Source organism: Saccoglossus kowalevskii, chromosome 15 (genome assembly GCF_978046115.1).
Source record: "Saccoglossus kowalevskii chromosome 15, keSacKowa6.1, whole genome shotgun sequence".
Classification (NCBI taxonomy): domain Eukaryota; kingdom Metazoa; phylum Hemichordata; class Enteropneusta; family Harrimaniidae; genus Saccoglossus; species Saccoglossus kowalevskii.
In genome coordinates, this window is record NC_140655.1 from 29,960,930 (window position 1) to 29,975,556 (window position 14,627).

At 34.1% G+C, this 14,627-nt stretch overlaps 1 protein-coding gene and 1 non-coding gene across 4 annotated transcripts in view; both read right to left on the reverse strand.

Moving 5' to 3' along the window:
- Positions 1-363: 363 nt before the first annotated feature.
- Positions 364-14,627, reverse strand: part of LOC100368115 (protein kinase C iota type-like) — a 116,549-nt gene continuing 102,285 nt past the window's right edge. For 2 of the 3 annotated variants that reach the window (XM_085490704.1, XM_085490705.1), the window contains 8 exons: positions 14,445-14,542; positions 13,733-13,869; positions 7,998-8,171; positions 6,675-6,800; positions 6,371-6,450; positions 5,883-5,972; positions 5,189-5,304; positions 364-4,025 (listed from right to left, as the gene is read on the reverse strand). In XM_085490704.1, coding sequence (XP_085346830.1) covers positions 3,938-4,025; positions 5,189-5,304; positions 5,883-5,972; positions 6,371-6,450; positions 6,675-6,800; positions 7,998-8,171; positions 13,733-13,869; positions 14,445-14,542 — 909 coding nt within the window. In that variant the 3' untranslated portion in view covers positions 364-3,937. The remainder of the gene's footprint in view (positions 4,026-5,188; positions 5,305-5,882; positions 5,973-6,370; positions 6,451-6,674; positions 6,801-7,997; positions 8,172-13,732; positions 13,870-14,444; positions 14,543-14,627) is intronic. The other variant, XR_014926589.1, reaches the window with a different exon arrangement.
- Positions 7,740-7,832, reverse strand: Mir2011 (microRNA mir-2011). Its single transcript, NR_037565.1, has one exon. It is a non-coding gene; the product is annotated as a microRNA mir-2011 (primary transcript).

The following is a 14,627-nucleotide window of genomic DNA, read 5'->3' on the forward strand; positions in this document are numbered from 1 at the left end:
ATGAATATCACAGCAGTGACTGTGTATAGTATTTATGACAATAGTGCATGAGCTGAGATTTTGGCGGATAAAAGTCAAAAACACGAACCGGGGAAAGGGACGCGCTTTTAATCTTGAATAATTAACTCCTGTCAATCAAAGTCACGTGATGTTGGACCGCTGAAACAGGATGCGTCATAGGCTATGCAAGTGATTAACAACACTCATTAGCATAGCCACACCTCCAATTCACACTTGCCCAGGGCAAGTGAATTGGGCCTTTAAGCATTAGATGTTATACATGTAATTTCATCAGATTTGTATCAAACAAGACGCGAGACAACAAATTAAATCCACAGTGTACACAACAATGAGCCAGGGTGATCAGATCTACTATGTTTATTAACAATACAGTTTTTTACCAAGTAAATTAAGTATAAAAAAAGCATCCTTTTTGTTCCCCGGTACAAAACTACCTCTACTGTGAGGTGTATCGTTATTTCTCAGAAAACAAAAACTAGAAATATAAAGCAAATAAATTTGTTTCAAAATGCTAGAAAGTTTAGCAAGACTTAAATATATACTTGTAAAAAATATACTCAGCTACATGAAAATATATAAACAATGCACCTTATTGAAGTGACAACAAATAACCGAAGGATTTCACCTGTGAGTCGATATACTCCAATAACAGACATGTAATTACTCAGAGTGTTGTAAACAGAACTGATAAACTGCATCCCTTATTCATAGGAGGCGAATTAAATCTCAAATTTTGCGAGAATCTTTGAAGAAAAAAACATTTCTTATATAAAGGCACAGTTATCTCCCCTCAAAATGTAACCTCAACAGTGATTGGACAAAGTTATTGCAAAGCAAATGTTTAGACAATAGTATTTCATGATTAATAAAATGCTCCAGTGATAATGTTCACAAATAAGCAAATCAATGTTAAGGTAGAAGCCTAGGTACTCATAATTTTTGAGAAAGTTGGTCATAAATCGCATGACAATGTTCATTTATTTGTGTAAAATCATGAAGCTATTGTCTCCAGGAACCATAAACTAGAATTCTTTTGTGTGTTTTGAGAAACTTGTCCTAATGTTTTTCAAAAATTTCACAGAGCACAATGTTAAAGAAAAGTTGCATTTTTTGTCACTTTTAAAAACCCAGATTTCTGAAATAATTGAAAAAGACAATAAATACCCCATCATTCATAGTATATAACATAATATCTCTGCCATAGGAATCCATGGTAAAAGCACTATAATATCACAATTCACTAAAATACAGCCATCATTTTCCTGGCTGGTGACCCCCACACTATTTGTTTAAGTCAATATCCTTATATTGCCCAGACGTACAATTTATTGTTAAATGAATAAATTCTCTGAGTATTTTAAATCATGATTAGGCTTCTTCCTTAACATTGTAATTCTTCACTCAACACATCAAGACCTAGCATTTTTCAACGCCACGTGTTCAACCAAACACTTCCAAACTTTTTACTTTTTCTACAGCCTTTTCTCAGCACTGTTTCATCTAAAACTTTTCAGACACAAGGTCTGACTCAATGTTTCAACCCCACAAATTGAACCCAACCCTTCCCCCATCCCATTTACAAATGAGATGCTAATAATACAAGTACAAAACATAGTAAATGAGGAAACCCAAGAATGTTCCTTCTTTAAATTATAAAAAAAAAAATTGAAGGACTGAAGAAAGTCAAGTGAGTGGAGCAATATGAATGTATTGCAGTTTAATAAAAGAACTCATGTTATTCATAGGCAACATATATATATATACAAAAACACATATGGTAAGTGTGTGCAAGATATGGTAAGACAGTTCCATCTTGCACAGTTTTGCATCTACACTACAAAGATATTCCATAGCACATAATGAATCATGTACCATAGAAAATAAATCGTGCACGAAAAAAAGTCAAATTGACTTTACCAAAATATCAGAAAACATTCCTAAGGGGTGAAAATTCAATGGTTTACAGTTTTAGTGGTAACAATTATACAGAGACCAAAGAGTTACATCGTCACATATTTAAAACGAAAAATGTAACCACCATAAAGGCACATGTAATCAATCAGTCAAGGCCATTAAGTTTGCATAATATAAGCACCCAGAATGCACATTAATGCAAAACAACTTGTATAAAACAGGAAATCACTGAAAATGTGAGACATACTTGGTTCAACATTCAACACTTGGCATATTAAATCTGCATACTTAGTAAGCATGGACAACTAATTACTATATTTAGTAGACGTGCAGCACTAATCAGCATATTTAGAATATAAGCACATCTTTATAGTTATAACAGGCATATGTATCTCATTAGCATATTTAACAGGCATATGTATCTCATTAGCATATTTAGTACCAAACCAGTAGCAAAAAAACCTCATTAGCATAAATAGTTAATACCTGAACCTCATTACCATACAGTCAGCATGTGGACATTATTGGCATACATATTTTGCATGAGCAGTATAATAGTTTCATGTGAACCACATTACCATACAGATAATCACATGTGTACCTCATTAGAATACAAACCTCAGCATTCATAATGTGCATTATATACTGCATTAGCATACAGAGTGTACCATGTGTATCTCATTAGAATACAAACCTCAGCATTCATAATGTGCATTATATACTGCATTAGCATACAAAGTGTACCATGTGTATTTCATTAGCATACAAAGTCCCCTAGCAATATAATATACTGCATTTGCTTTAATACAAAGTTGCACATGTACTTCATTAGCATACAAATTGTGCATGTGTACCTCATTAGCATACAAAGTTGCACATGTACTTCATTAGCATAAAAATTGTGCATGTATACCTCATTAGCATACAAAGTTGCACATGTACCTCATTAGCATACAAAGTTGCACATGTACTTCATTAGCATACAAATTGTGCATGTGTACCTCATTAGCATACAAAGTTGCACATGTACTTCATTAGCATAAAAATTGTGCATGTGTACCTCATTAGCATACGAAGTTGCACATGTACTTCATTAGCATACAAAGTTGCACATGTACTTCATTAGCATAAAAATTGTGCATGTATACCTCATTAGCATACAATTTGCATAGCAGCATATGTACTCATTAGCATACAAATGGTGCATGTGTACCTCATTAGCATAGGAATACATTTTGATTGACATTTTGTGTTAAAATCTGATTGATACTTGACACCATCATACAGTAAGCTATATTTATTACAAATTTACAAAATCATTACAAATTTACTTGGAAAGTTTGCAGGATATTTAGAAACACAACACAATTTTTCATTTTCAGTGACACCCTGCAATAGATACGTTCTGTAATAAATTAATGTAATTTACTTAAACCATTTAGCCAATTCATAACCATATATGGGCAAGTTTTAGCCAATGAGAACAAGTTTTAGTAAATATGACAGGCACATCCACTATGTAATGAAACTGTGTTCTGATTGGCTAAATATACCAGTTGTACATTTAATGCGCCATATCTATCACATTTAGTCTTCACACACCCATGCTATTCTTAGAATGTCTCATATAATGTTCTCTTCATGGTAAATCCAGAGATCCAATACCAGTTTGAAGAGTTTTAAATAAAAGAATGTTTAAAATAAAGCCTACCCTTTGTATACTCAGTATTACCTCATTATTGACAGGCTCTTAAATCATAGACCTTTGCACAGGGTCTTAAGACGTCTAATGGGAATAAATAGCCCATATATGTTGCCATTTTTAAGACCCATTGACCAATACTTTTGCTATTTAAGACCAATTTAAGATCCATATGGTGCTTAAAATTAAAATCTATTTTATAGGTCCATGTGTTTAAGAACAATTTTGGACCTCTCAATTTAAGACCTTCAAACTGGTAATGGATATATGATTGATGATGGCTGATTCTGATTGGTTGTTCTACACAGCATCTTCACCTGACATAAGAAGTGGATTTACATATTCAAATCCCTCAAACTCTGATTGGTCAATCTTATTAATGGCTTTTCTGTTGAAAAATGAAAGAGAATAAATTAAATCGGTGACTAGAAACTGAGCTGTAATAATTAATGATTTGGAATACAGCCAATGCAATTTATAGTTTATATGCGCTACTATTGGAGATACATTTCTAATAGAACAGATATGGTATAATGGTTTGAAAAATATTGGCAAACATCACCAGTACATATACTGTCAATGTATTCTAGAAACCCATTTTTTTTCCTAACTTAGTCTCCGTTTCCAAAATAGCTGAATGGTCTACAAGTAAATACTGTAAAAGGATTAATTATTCACTGGGTTTTAATTTCGCTTATTTCGCTGACTGGAAAATGCGCTTAATTAAAACCCAGTGAATATGTAAAATTTAGCATAAAACACATTATCCAAATGATAAAACCGTGAATTTAAAACCCATTTAATATGCCTGAATTGGTAAATCAGTGAAATTTAGTCATTTTACAGTATGAAACACATAACTCCTGCATATGCTACGAATTTATTTATCAAAAGAAATCTGAGTCTTCGAGGGAATACACCATTTATAAATACCATATTTGCTCTATTACAAGCACGTCTCCTATAGAAACACACTTGAGCCAAAAATCGTATTGTATATTGGAATATTAAAATATGACTTAGTTTGCTTATATGTGTAATAGTGCATGGTAACTAAAATGATCAGACCAATACAGGGCATTATACAGGGCGCTATATTGAATGGACAAGTGAACAACATATGCATACTTTGTGGTATGCTCATGATAACTTTATATTTATAATTCTTGCTTGTAAAATAATTTAATGAAAGATTATCGCCCAAAATGGCAACAAAAAATGTTTTGTGCTATGCAAGGGTTTACTTTCAGTGGTTCAGTGATTCTACTGCCATCGTGCACATGTGTTTAAATGAAACATCAATAACCTTGAACGTGTCAATATTGGCGACGAATTTCACTCCACATAAGGACAAATTTTAAAAATTTGAATGTGTGCGGATAAGTTTGAAGCAAATGCAGAATGTCTTGTTACAGAGAAGTAAATTTTATTGTTTTTGGCGCTAAAATTAAAATGAAATTGAGAGATAGATGATTTGCCACTTTCTCTAGATGTGAGTGAGGTCTCATATCTGAAACACAAATTAGAATAGAGATGTTAAGAACTACATACTGATCATCTGGTGTGAGTTGTACAGGTTCACTTGTAAACTGGGGATCAAAATTTTCTAAATCTCGATCTGTGAGCACATAGGGCTTGTAGGGCGGAGTTACTTGACGAGCTTCAATCTGAAAAATAATTTGTAGAAACACTTTGATTTGAATTAGCAACACAATTTTGAGAAATTATTTCTGGCACAAGTGGTCAAAACTGAACTATGTTATTGAGGCAAAAAGTTTGAAAATATGAAACAAGCAGCCTGTCGGCTGAGATAGCTCCGCTGTTAGCAAAGCACATTTCAATTAAAGAACTGAAGATATCATCAGGAAATGAACAACTCTGAGAGAGGTCTATCTGTAGTACCTATACATATATGTATAATATCAAATCCATCAGACTTGCGGTTCAACAAATATAAGAGAGGTCTATCTGAGGTGTATAATATCAAAGCAATCAAAATGTGGTTTTCAACAAAAATTCGAAAATATCACTTCTTACCAAAAAACGACAAAAATATTCATCAAAATTAGAGAATTAAAGGTATCATCAAGAAGAAGTTGTAAAGTGAAAAGTTGACACAGGCGACGGCGAACGAAACCTGACAATTAATATGATGAGCTCCGCCTGACAAAGTCGACAGTGGAACTAAAAATATGAATATTGATTGTACACTAACAATGAGTAGCATAATATCTATATTCCCTACCTGGTCCCATTCAATGGTCCGAAAGAATGGATGTGACTGGATATCAGCAAAACCTGTTTGTGGATGACAACCTAGTCTCTCTGCTGGATTCTATCAATGAAAACAAAGTATTATAAAATGGAGAAGAAAAGAAGTTGTTTTATATTTAACAATCTGTGAATCTGAGGAGAGTGTGATTTTTTGTGTGACTGGTCTGAAACATTACTAGTCCATATGTAGGAGTTCTCTGGATTTTATTAAGTATTACCTTAGTAATAATTAATTAATACTTTACTTGATAATTGAGAACAGAAAACAATAAAAAACAACCACTTCTCATACACACTTTATATCATTTAACTAAATTCATATTTAGATTTTTAGTAAATTTAAAAAAAAATCTCAATGTACTGAGAGAGTATAGCATCATGCACAGATAAATGAGAGTTATTTGTGTCTGTGTGCCAGAACTCATTAACCAATTTCTAGTTCTAGATTAGTCTGCCTACCTTGTTAAGGAATCCCTTAAGTACTGAAGCTGCTTTGACTGATAATGATCGTGGTATGCGAATCGGTTTCTCTAAAATAACTGAAAATGGGAAAAATAAATGGTTTATTCATTGATGCTGAGCAATATCTTACACATACAGTCCTTATCTGTTTAAATATATCAATATTACTGAGTGAGTAGTCGGCAAATTGAAGGGGATCAAACACACAGCCTATGTAATGTTCACTGTAATGATAACTGTAATATGCAAAAGTATCACCAAATTCACACATGGTTCTAATGTTACTAGAAACAGTTTCTACCTTGGAATAAATAATCTTCAGTGTTCTGATCAGGATTTTCAGCACTTCCAACAATATCAAACGGTGATCGTCCAGCTAACATTTCAAACATGAGTACACCAAGTGCCCACCAATCAACACTGAAATCTGAACATAAATAAAACACATGAATTAGACAGTAACCCACTACGTTAATATCACACCATACTGTATTTATTATACTGCTTTATTAAAGTTGCATCTCAGTTAATATCATAAATGACATACACTGACCATTGATACTCTGCTGCTGTCTTAGGTGTATTAATAGTGGTAACACAGTATTCAGAATTTCAATTTCAATGGATAACAAAAGATGCAACTGAAGACATTAGGGATTACTTTCTGCCCACAGTGTCTTGCCAATAATTCTTTTTTTTTTTTAAATATTTTTGTGCCAGGCGACAGTTCTGGAAATTGAATGTCACTGTTGTCTCTCCTGACTTTTTTTTTGCATGTGTAAATCGCAAGTGCTAGTGCTGACACATAGTCCCAGACTTCTGTGGCAAAATGCACTATGTGACAGGGCTGTGCTGCCATCTTCCTATAAAATGGCAATTTAATGTGCTATACTGGCGTCAACCAGGCTCGGTCGAACACAAACATCTGCGGACGTTAACCAAGGTTTCCCCCAAATTCGCATTCGTAAGTGAATAAATCTCGGCCAGTGGAATTGGCCTTCCCATTGAGTCTGTGGCACACTCACCCAGGGTATGGGTCGACCCTTTTGATGTTCAGCCTAAGGTAGGATTTGAACTTGGGTCTACTGATCACGAGTCTGATGCGACAACCACTATGCTACTAGTGACCGGCCAATAATTCTTCATCTTTGAAACTAAGTGCGTTATAATGTAATTTTTCAGTTTATTGTGAACAGTGTTGGTGGTGGTAGACAATTTTACATTAACTGTAACACACAATCTTTAACAACAACAACAACAACAACATGATGATTGCCTGTGGAAGTACACAACAGATGTTTATGTTTCTACATGTCTATTTGCCCATTAACATACCAACTCCAGCATATCCAGTATGACTGTTGATTAGTTCTATTGCAATGTCATCACTAACACACCTTGGTGTAATTTAATTTTGACACCTTAAGGTGTGACAGTGACCGCATTGAAATAAACACATCTGCTCCTAGCTTTTTATCATTTCCAGTATAACTAAAATCACATATTCAAGGGAAAAACATCAAAATTCTGATCTCTTGCTAAAATTACAGCCTATAATAAGCCTGCAAAACACTACTTGCTAAGTCTATATTAGTCTCTGATGAAAAGATCAACATATACTCACCATAGTCTTCTCCACGTAGTATCTCTGGTGCGATATAGTTTGGTGTACCACAGAACGTACTAGTCGTGTCACCTGGACGAAGACCTTCCTTACACATACCATAATCGGTTAATTTGATATGACCTTCACTGTCAAGCAGAACGTTGTCTAACTTCAGATCACGATATATTATACCTGCAGGAAAGAAAACCTCTTAAGTTTAATTAAGATTGGACACAAATTACTTGAGTTATCCTGGTCACAGCAAAGTGTTAAATAACAGACATGGTAACCCAGACATACTTTGCCGCTTTATACAAGCAAGGTAAAAATCAGTGAAATAAGGTCAACTATGTGCTTTGAAAACAACAGTGTCATGACCTAACTTTTACAGAAATCCATCATACATGTATAAGCTGGTATTGTTACAGGAAATAACAACAAAATTACTTCTATTAAGAACATACTACTCTGTACCAATATACCACTTTCCCGGAAGTAGCAAAACTGGGGTGCAAAAATACTCCTACTTTGTCATGGCGGAAAATACAAACATGTAAGTTTACTGATAGTTGATAGAACAGAATTTTATTTTTGTGACGTCGATTGGTACACCCAGAAGCACAATATCATGCGTGCAAGCTTACGTAACACCCCAAAACGGAATTCGCGCGCATGTAAAACTCCTTATCTGGGAAAGTGGTCTATAGGAATGCATGTATATATACATGTGGGTATATTGTAGGGCTTGTATGGCTGTACAATACTTAAACCGTTGCAGTTTAAAATAGATTTAGGAAACTAGCCCATCTATTATTGGTTTATTTTGACATGTCATTTATGTAAGGGCTAATAATATCACAAATAGGGTATACTGATTATGGCGCCCTCAAGTGTCAATCAACACACTGGAGGAAAGTTACAAATACTGCATTGCATTGTGGGGTAGATGTGCAGCTGAGATATCAGACTCAATAAAATTTTGCAATTTTAAAAGAAGGCTGTAAAAAAAGTATCTAGAAGATTAGTTTTCACTGTTTATTACAAAATCCTGTGAGAGATATAAATCAACAGGGAAATACAAAGTTGTACTCAATAAATTTTAATGAGGAATAAGTTACATTGGGTCAGTTTTTGTGTTGCTAGTCTTTACAATGTTTTACCCAGTACTGACATTTTTATTTGATTACAGTTTGACAGAGACTCTTAGCTCTAACTTTAACCTCAAAACAAACTATAGAACATAATAGCATTTAAAATAACAGTGATGTTCCATGATTCCACTCGGCAATTCCATGAAGACCACAAATAGGAAACTAGGTTACAAAATTAGGAAGATTAGAAGCAGAATTCAAATTATTCTAGTGTGATATAAATGATAGTAAATTTATAGAAAAAAAAACAACAACATACTTAAATTGTAGAACCAAAAAAAAAAAAAAAAACTTGGTCATCCCTTGGGCAGCAAAAGATTGAAACTTGCAATCATCAATACATACTCAATTTCACTTCGTCTGGCAAATTTCCCTTGTGTGTAAATTACTCCTTCCGTCTGAGTTCAGACTGATTATTTTACAAACCCTTGATAATAGACACACTAATTACAGATAATAAACGTCAAGCAAAAGTTAATGACACCACTAACACCATCTATTCCAATTACAATTAAAACACTAATCAAAATTATAGCCGCAGAGCTGCATCAAATACAATTCCCGCTAATTGGATTTTTATGGGATATAAAATGTTAATGACTCAGAATGAAATAATTTCAAGATACGACTTGTATTGGGTTTTCCTAATTAAAATTGCATTAACATGTTGTAAATATGAACATACAATTTGTTCAAACGATGCCTTTTTAGTTAAACAGTTTTTAAGAAAAATTGGAAGATGTAAAATCCTGACAATTTAGTAATAAGAACAGCTTCGCTTTGTTGACAAAAAAAACAACTTTCTGATTGAAATGATTTCTATTGAAATCACAAACTGTACTGGTCATTGTCATGACAAAGTAGTTCTACACTACACATGTATATAGAACAAGCCATGCATGGCACAGTCCCTGTTAGTTATCAAATTTAAGATATATAGTTTCTTTTATAGTAATATAGTTGGAAAATAAACATGTCAGAAGTATGGATCCAGAAGATGATGATGACGATTTTTTAACATTAAAATGATTGACATCTTGTATCTGATCGTCAAATGACTACTTGTCCATATTGAGAAATATTGCTCTGGAACAGCATTAATTAAAACAAAATTTCCACCATACATCTATATATTCATAACACAATGTAAACGAATATATACAATTTGAACATAATCACTCAAAGCATATCAGAGATATGGCTCTAGAAACACATTCATTCAAACAAAATGGCAGCAAGTCAGCCATAAAATAAAATTACATGCATCAGGAACCTATAATCTCTAATGTATGTACCAAGTTTGAACAAAATCTATCCATAAACGCCAAGATCCAGTTCTGGAATGCCAAAAATGCTTGGTTTTTGATGATTTTTTAGCACGAAAATGGCTGCCATTTTGCTAGTCAAATCAATATATCTATGTCATGCACTAGAACTGCATTCATTATAACAAAATGGCCACCAGTCGGCCATTTTAAATCGGATCTAAAAAATAAAATGATGTGCATCAAGGTCCCATAATGTCCAACGTATGTACCAAGTTTGAACAAAATCCATCCATAAAAGCATAAAACCGGATGCACGGACACACGGACACAAGAAAGGACTAATAAATTTCAATTTTGGATCAAATTTCTGATTAGATAGATGCTAGAAATTATGACTTCACATCCCTCTCTATTTTGCCGAATAGTTGAGCCGTAATTAATACCAGCACATGCAAATAGTTGTAGTATGTATTTGGTATTAAATTCATTTAAAATTTTGTAGACTGAAGTTATGAACAAAAAGTTAAAGAGCGCCCTCTATTAATACAATTTACATACCGGGTAAGAAATAAATGCTGAGAAAAGGGAAAATCAAATAATTCAAAGAAAAAAAACATGTGACAATTAAAGAATTCGTAAAAAAACTAAAGAACTAAAAACAAAAGTTTCCCACTATATACAATTAACTCCAAAATCGATACAGATCAACTATACTTAACCACATATAAAAATTTGATAGCAATCGGCTGAATATTATTGGAGTTATCACACTCACAAGAAAAGTTTGCAATGACGATGATGCTGGCGAAAGACATTTTGCCACTACTATGACTTTCCTGACACTTTATTGTGGATAAGCCAATAAAAATAGCCACCAATTGGTAAATGAAGTTGAATGCCTTAAGAGAACCCAAAACCTCAGTCACATTTTGTACGCAAGACTCAAAACTTGCATTGAATGTTGGTAAATATTTGTATGACAACTTTATGACGGGGAAACCACTTCGTCTGTCTTGTTCAATGACGTAAATCTCACTGAGACCGTAAGTAATCAGATTCCGGTGAGAAAGTAGCACAGAAATAAGGGCTTACTGGATAAGAAGTCTAATAAATAAAATACATATCTGGAGAACTAGTCAATAAAAAAAAAGAAATTCAATTTACTTCTGGTGCGTTTCGTTAAACCTACAAAGACAGTCGTCTGACATTGTAATTAATTTTAAAGTGACCGTATTAAGTGATGACAGCATCATATAACGAGACGCTGGATAAAAGTGTTGACATAACATAGCGTTATGAGCAGACGGTTTTGGATAAAGGTTTGTATTGTTGAATACTGAGCCAAAATGAACCTTCAGTTACTAAATGTGACGATGGAGAAAAAATATTCACACGTAATCAGCAGCTGGATGAATGTTGTTTAACTGAAATATCTCACCACCAAGATGTTAGCATAAGTATAGTGTATATCACCTTAACTATGTTTGGTGTATTAATGAATTAAAAAATATAAAAAAAGCAAAATATTGACACCAGAAGCTCAGCTTGAAACATGAGTTCTATTGTCATTTTATCATAAATTGCTAACTTCTGTGATTTGATGTGATATGGGCATTTATGGAATGAAAGTCACTGTGACACATTGTCTTAAACTTGTATTATCTGCTAAATTATTTGAAAGTAAATTGAGCTATAGTCTGAAATTAGTAGTCACAGCATTTGTGAGTTGTACCTGTCAGATCACAGCGTTTGTGAGTTGTATGTGTCAGATCAGTGTTTGTGAGTTGTATGTGTCAGATCAGAGCGTTTGTGAGTTGCATGTGTCAGATCAGAGCGTTTGTGAGTTGCATGTGTCAGATCACAGCATTTGTGAGTTGTATGTGTCAGATCACAGTGTTTGTGAGTTGTATGTGTCAGATCAGTGTTTGTGAGTTGTATGTGTCAGATCACAGCGTTTGTGAGTTGTATGTGTCAGATCACAGCATTTGTGAGTTGTATGTGTCAGATCACAACGTTTGTGAGTTGTATGTGTCAGATCAGTGTTTGTGAGTTGTATGTGTCAGATCACAGCGTTTGTGAGTTGTATGTGTCAGATCACAGAATTTGTGAGTTGTGCATGTCAGATCAGTGTTTGTGAGTTGTATGTGTCAGATCACAGCGTTTGTGAGTTGTGCATGTCAGATCACAGCGTTTGTGAGTTGTATGTATCAGATTACAGCATTTGTGAGTTGTACATGTCAGATCACAGCATTTGTGAGTTGTGCATGTCAGATCACAGCGTTTGTCAGTTGTGCATGTCAGATCACAGTGTTTGTGAGTTGTATGTGTCAGATCACAGCATTTGTGAGTTGTGTCAGATCACAGTGTTTGTGAGTTGTGCATGTCAGATCACAGCATTTGTGAGTTGTACATGTCAGATCACAGCATTTGTGAGTTGTACATGTCAGATCACAGCGTTTGTGAGTTGTGCATGTCAGATCACAGCATTTGTGAGTTGTATGTGTCAGATCACAGCGTTTGTGAGTTGTGCATTTCAGATCACAGTGTTTGTGAGTTGTACCTGTCAGATCACAGTATTTGTGAGTTGTATGTGTCAGATCACAGTGTTTGTGAGTTGTACCTGTCAGATCACAGTATTTGTGAGTTGTATGTGTCAGATCACAGTGATTGTGAGTTGTACCTGTCAGATCACAGCATTTGTGAGTTGTATGTGTCAGATCACTGATTGTGAGTTGTGTGTGTCAGATCACAGCTCTTGTGAGTTGTACATGTCAGATAACAGCATTAGTGAGTTGTACGTGTAAGAACCTAATTTATTTTTTATATGGGCAACCTAAAATCCAATATGTAAAGTAGTTTTTCAATCCTGCTTTGGAACACGTTTGACACAACAAACTAGAAATTACAAAATGTCAACAATTGACAATGGCAACCGATTTTACAAGTTCTTATGTAACATGTATAAAGCTCAAAGAAACAGACAGGAAATCACAAGAGACAGGTGTTCATCTAACAAATCCTAGAGGGAACACGATTTGCATGAAATTTGATTCATTAAGAAGGTTCCGATTGAAGTGACTGTTTCAAGTGCAATTTGACTAATTTGATGATCCCCTAAAATGCTGAAAATGCAAGTGTCTCAGGAAAGTAAAGGATCACAATTGTTATGTATGTACACAACAGCAAAAAATGTAAAGAGATTAAATTAAACAAAATTAAACAAAATTATTGAATAAATCGGGTAGGTATGGCAAGTTGGGGTCTCAATTGCTATGTACCTGACAGCAAGGAAATGTAAAGTTATAGAAAAAAAAACTAATTAAGCATCACCCACCTTTTTCATGTAAAAAATTGAGAGCTAATGAGATTTCTGATGCGTAAAATCTGGCATGTTCTTCTGGGAGTCTTCTTTGTCGTTGCATGTGGAACATCAAGTCACCGCCATTCACAAACTCTATCACAAAGAATAACCTGTAATGGAGAATAATCTATATGAATACTAGAGCATAACAATATCAAGAAAAGATGTCAAAAACAATTGAGTGCTTCAAAACCCTCACATTAAAGTCAAAATGCAGTGTTTTTCGATGGCAGTATATTAGCATTTATGACAGCATGATGTCAATGTTTCTGCCATATTTTATTATTCCGACTCTGTAAGTTAGATTCTGAAGCTCTTATTTTACTATTACCGGCCCACAGTAATTTAAGGCATCAACCTGGAGAAAAAATGAGTTAAAATTTATCTGTGATTCAGACATTCTCTAAAAGCTACTAAACATGCTAATACAACTTGTATCTGCCTTAGTTTTTTAGCTATGGACAAACAACTACAGACATGCAACCAACAACCTATTATCGGAAGTATGTCTGTCATTATTTGGTCCAGTTTTAACTTGTTTTTTCAATGTTGCTACCATAAGTCAGCAGTGCTTTAATCTACTTATATTTTCTGATCTGTAGACATAATATATGCCATACATTCTGGTTCAGAAATATATTAATTAAAAATAAAATAAAAACAACTTTCCTGAGAATGAACTAACCTGCTAGGTGTTTGGAAGCACGAATGCAACCCCACTAAAAATGGATGGTTAGATGCAGTCTCAAATACATGCTTTTCTGTCTGTACCCAGTCTATGTCCTGAAACACATAAAACATTATAGGTCAAATTAGGTATTATGGTCACTTCATGTTCATATCATGATCACATCATGTTCATGTCATG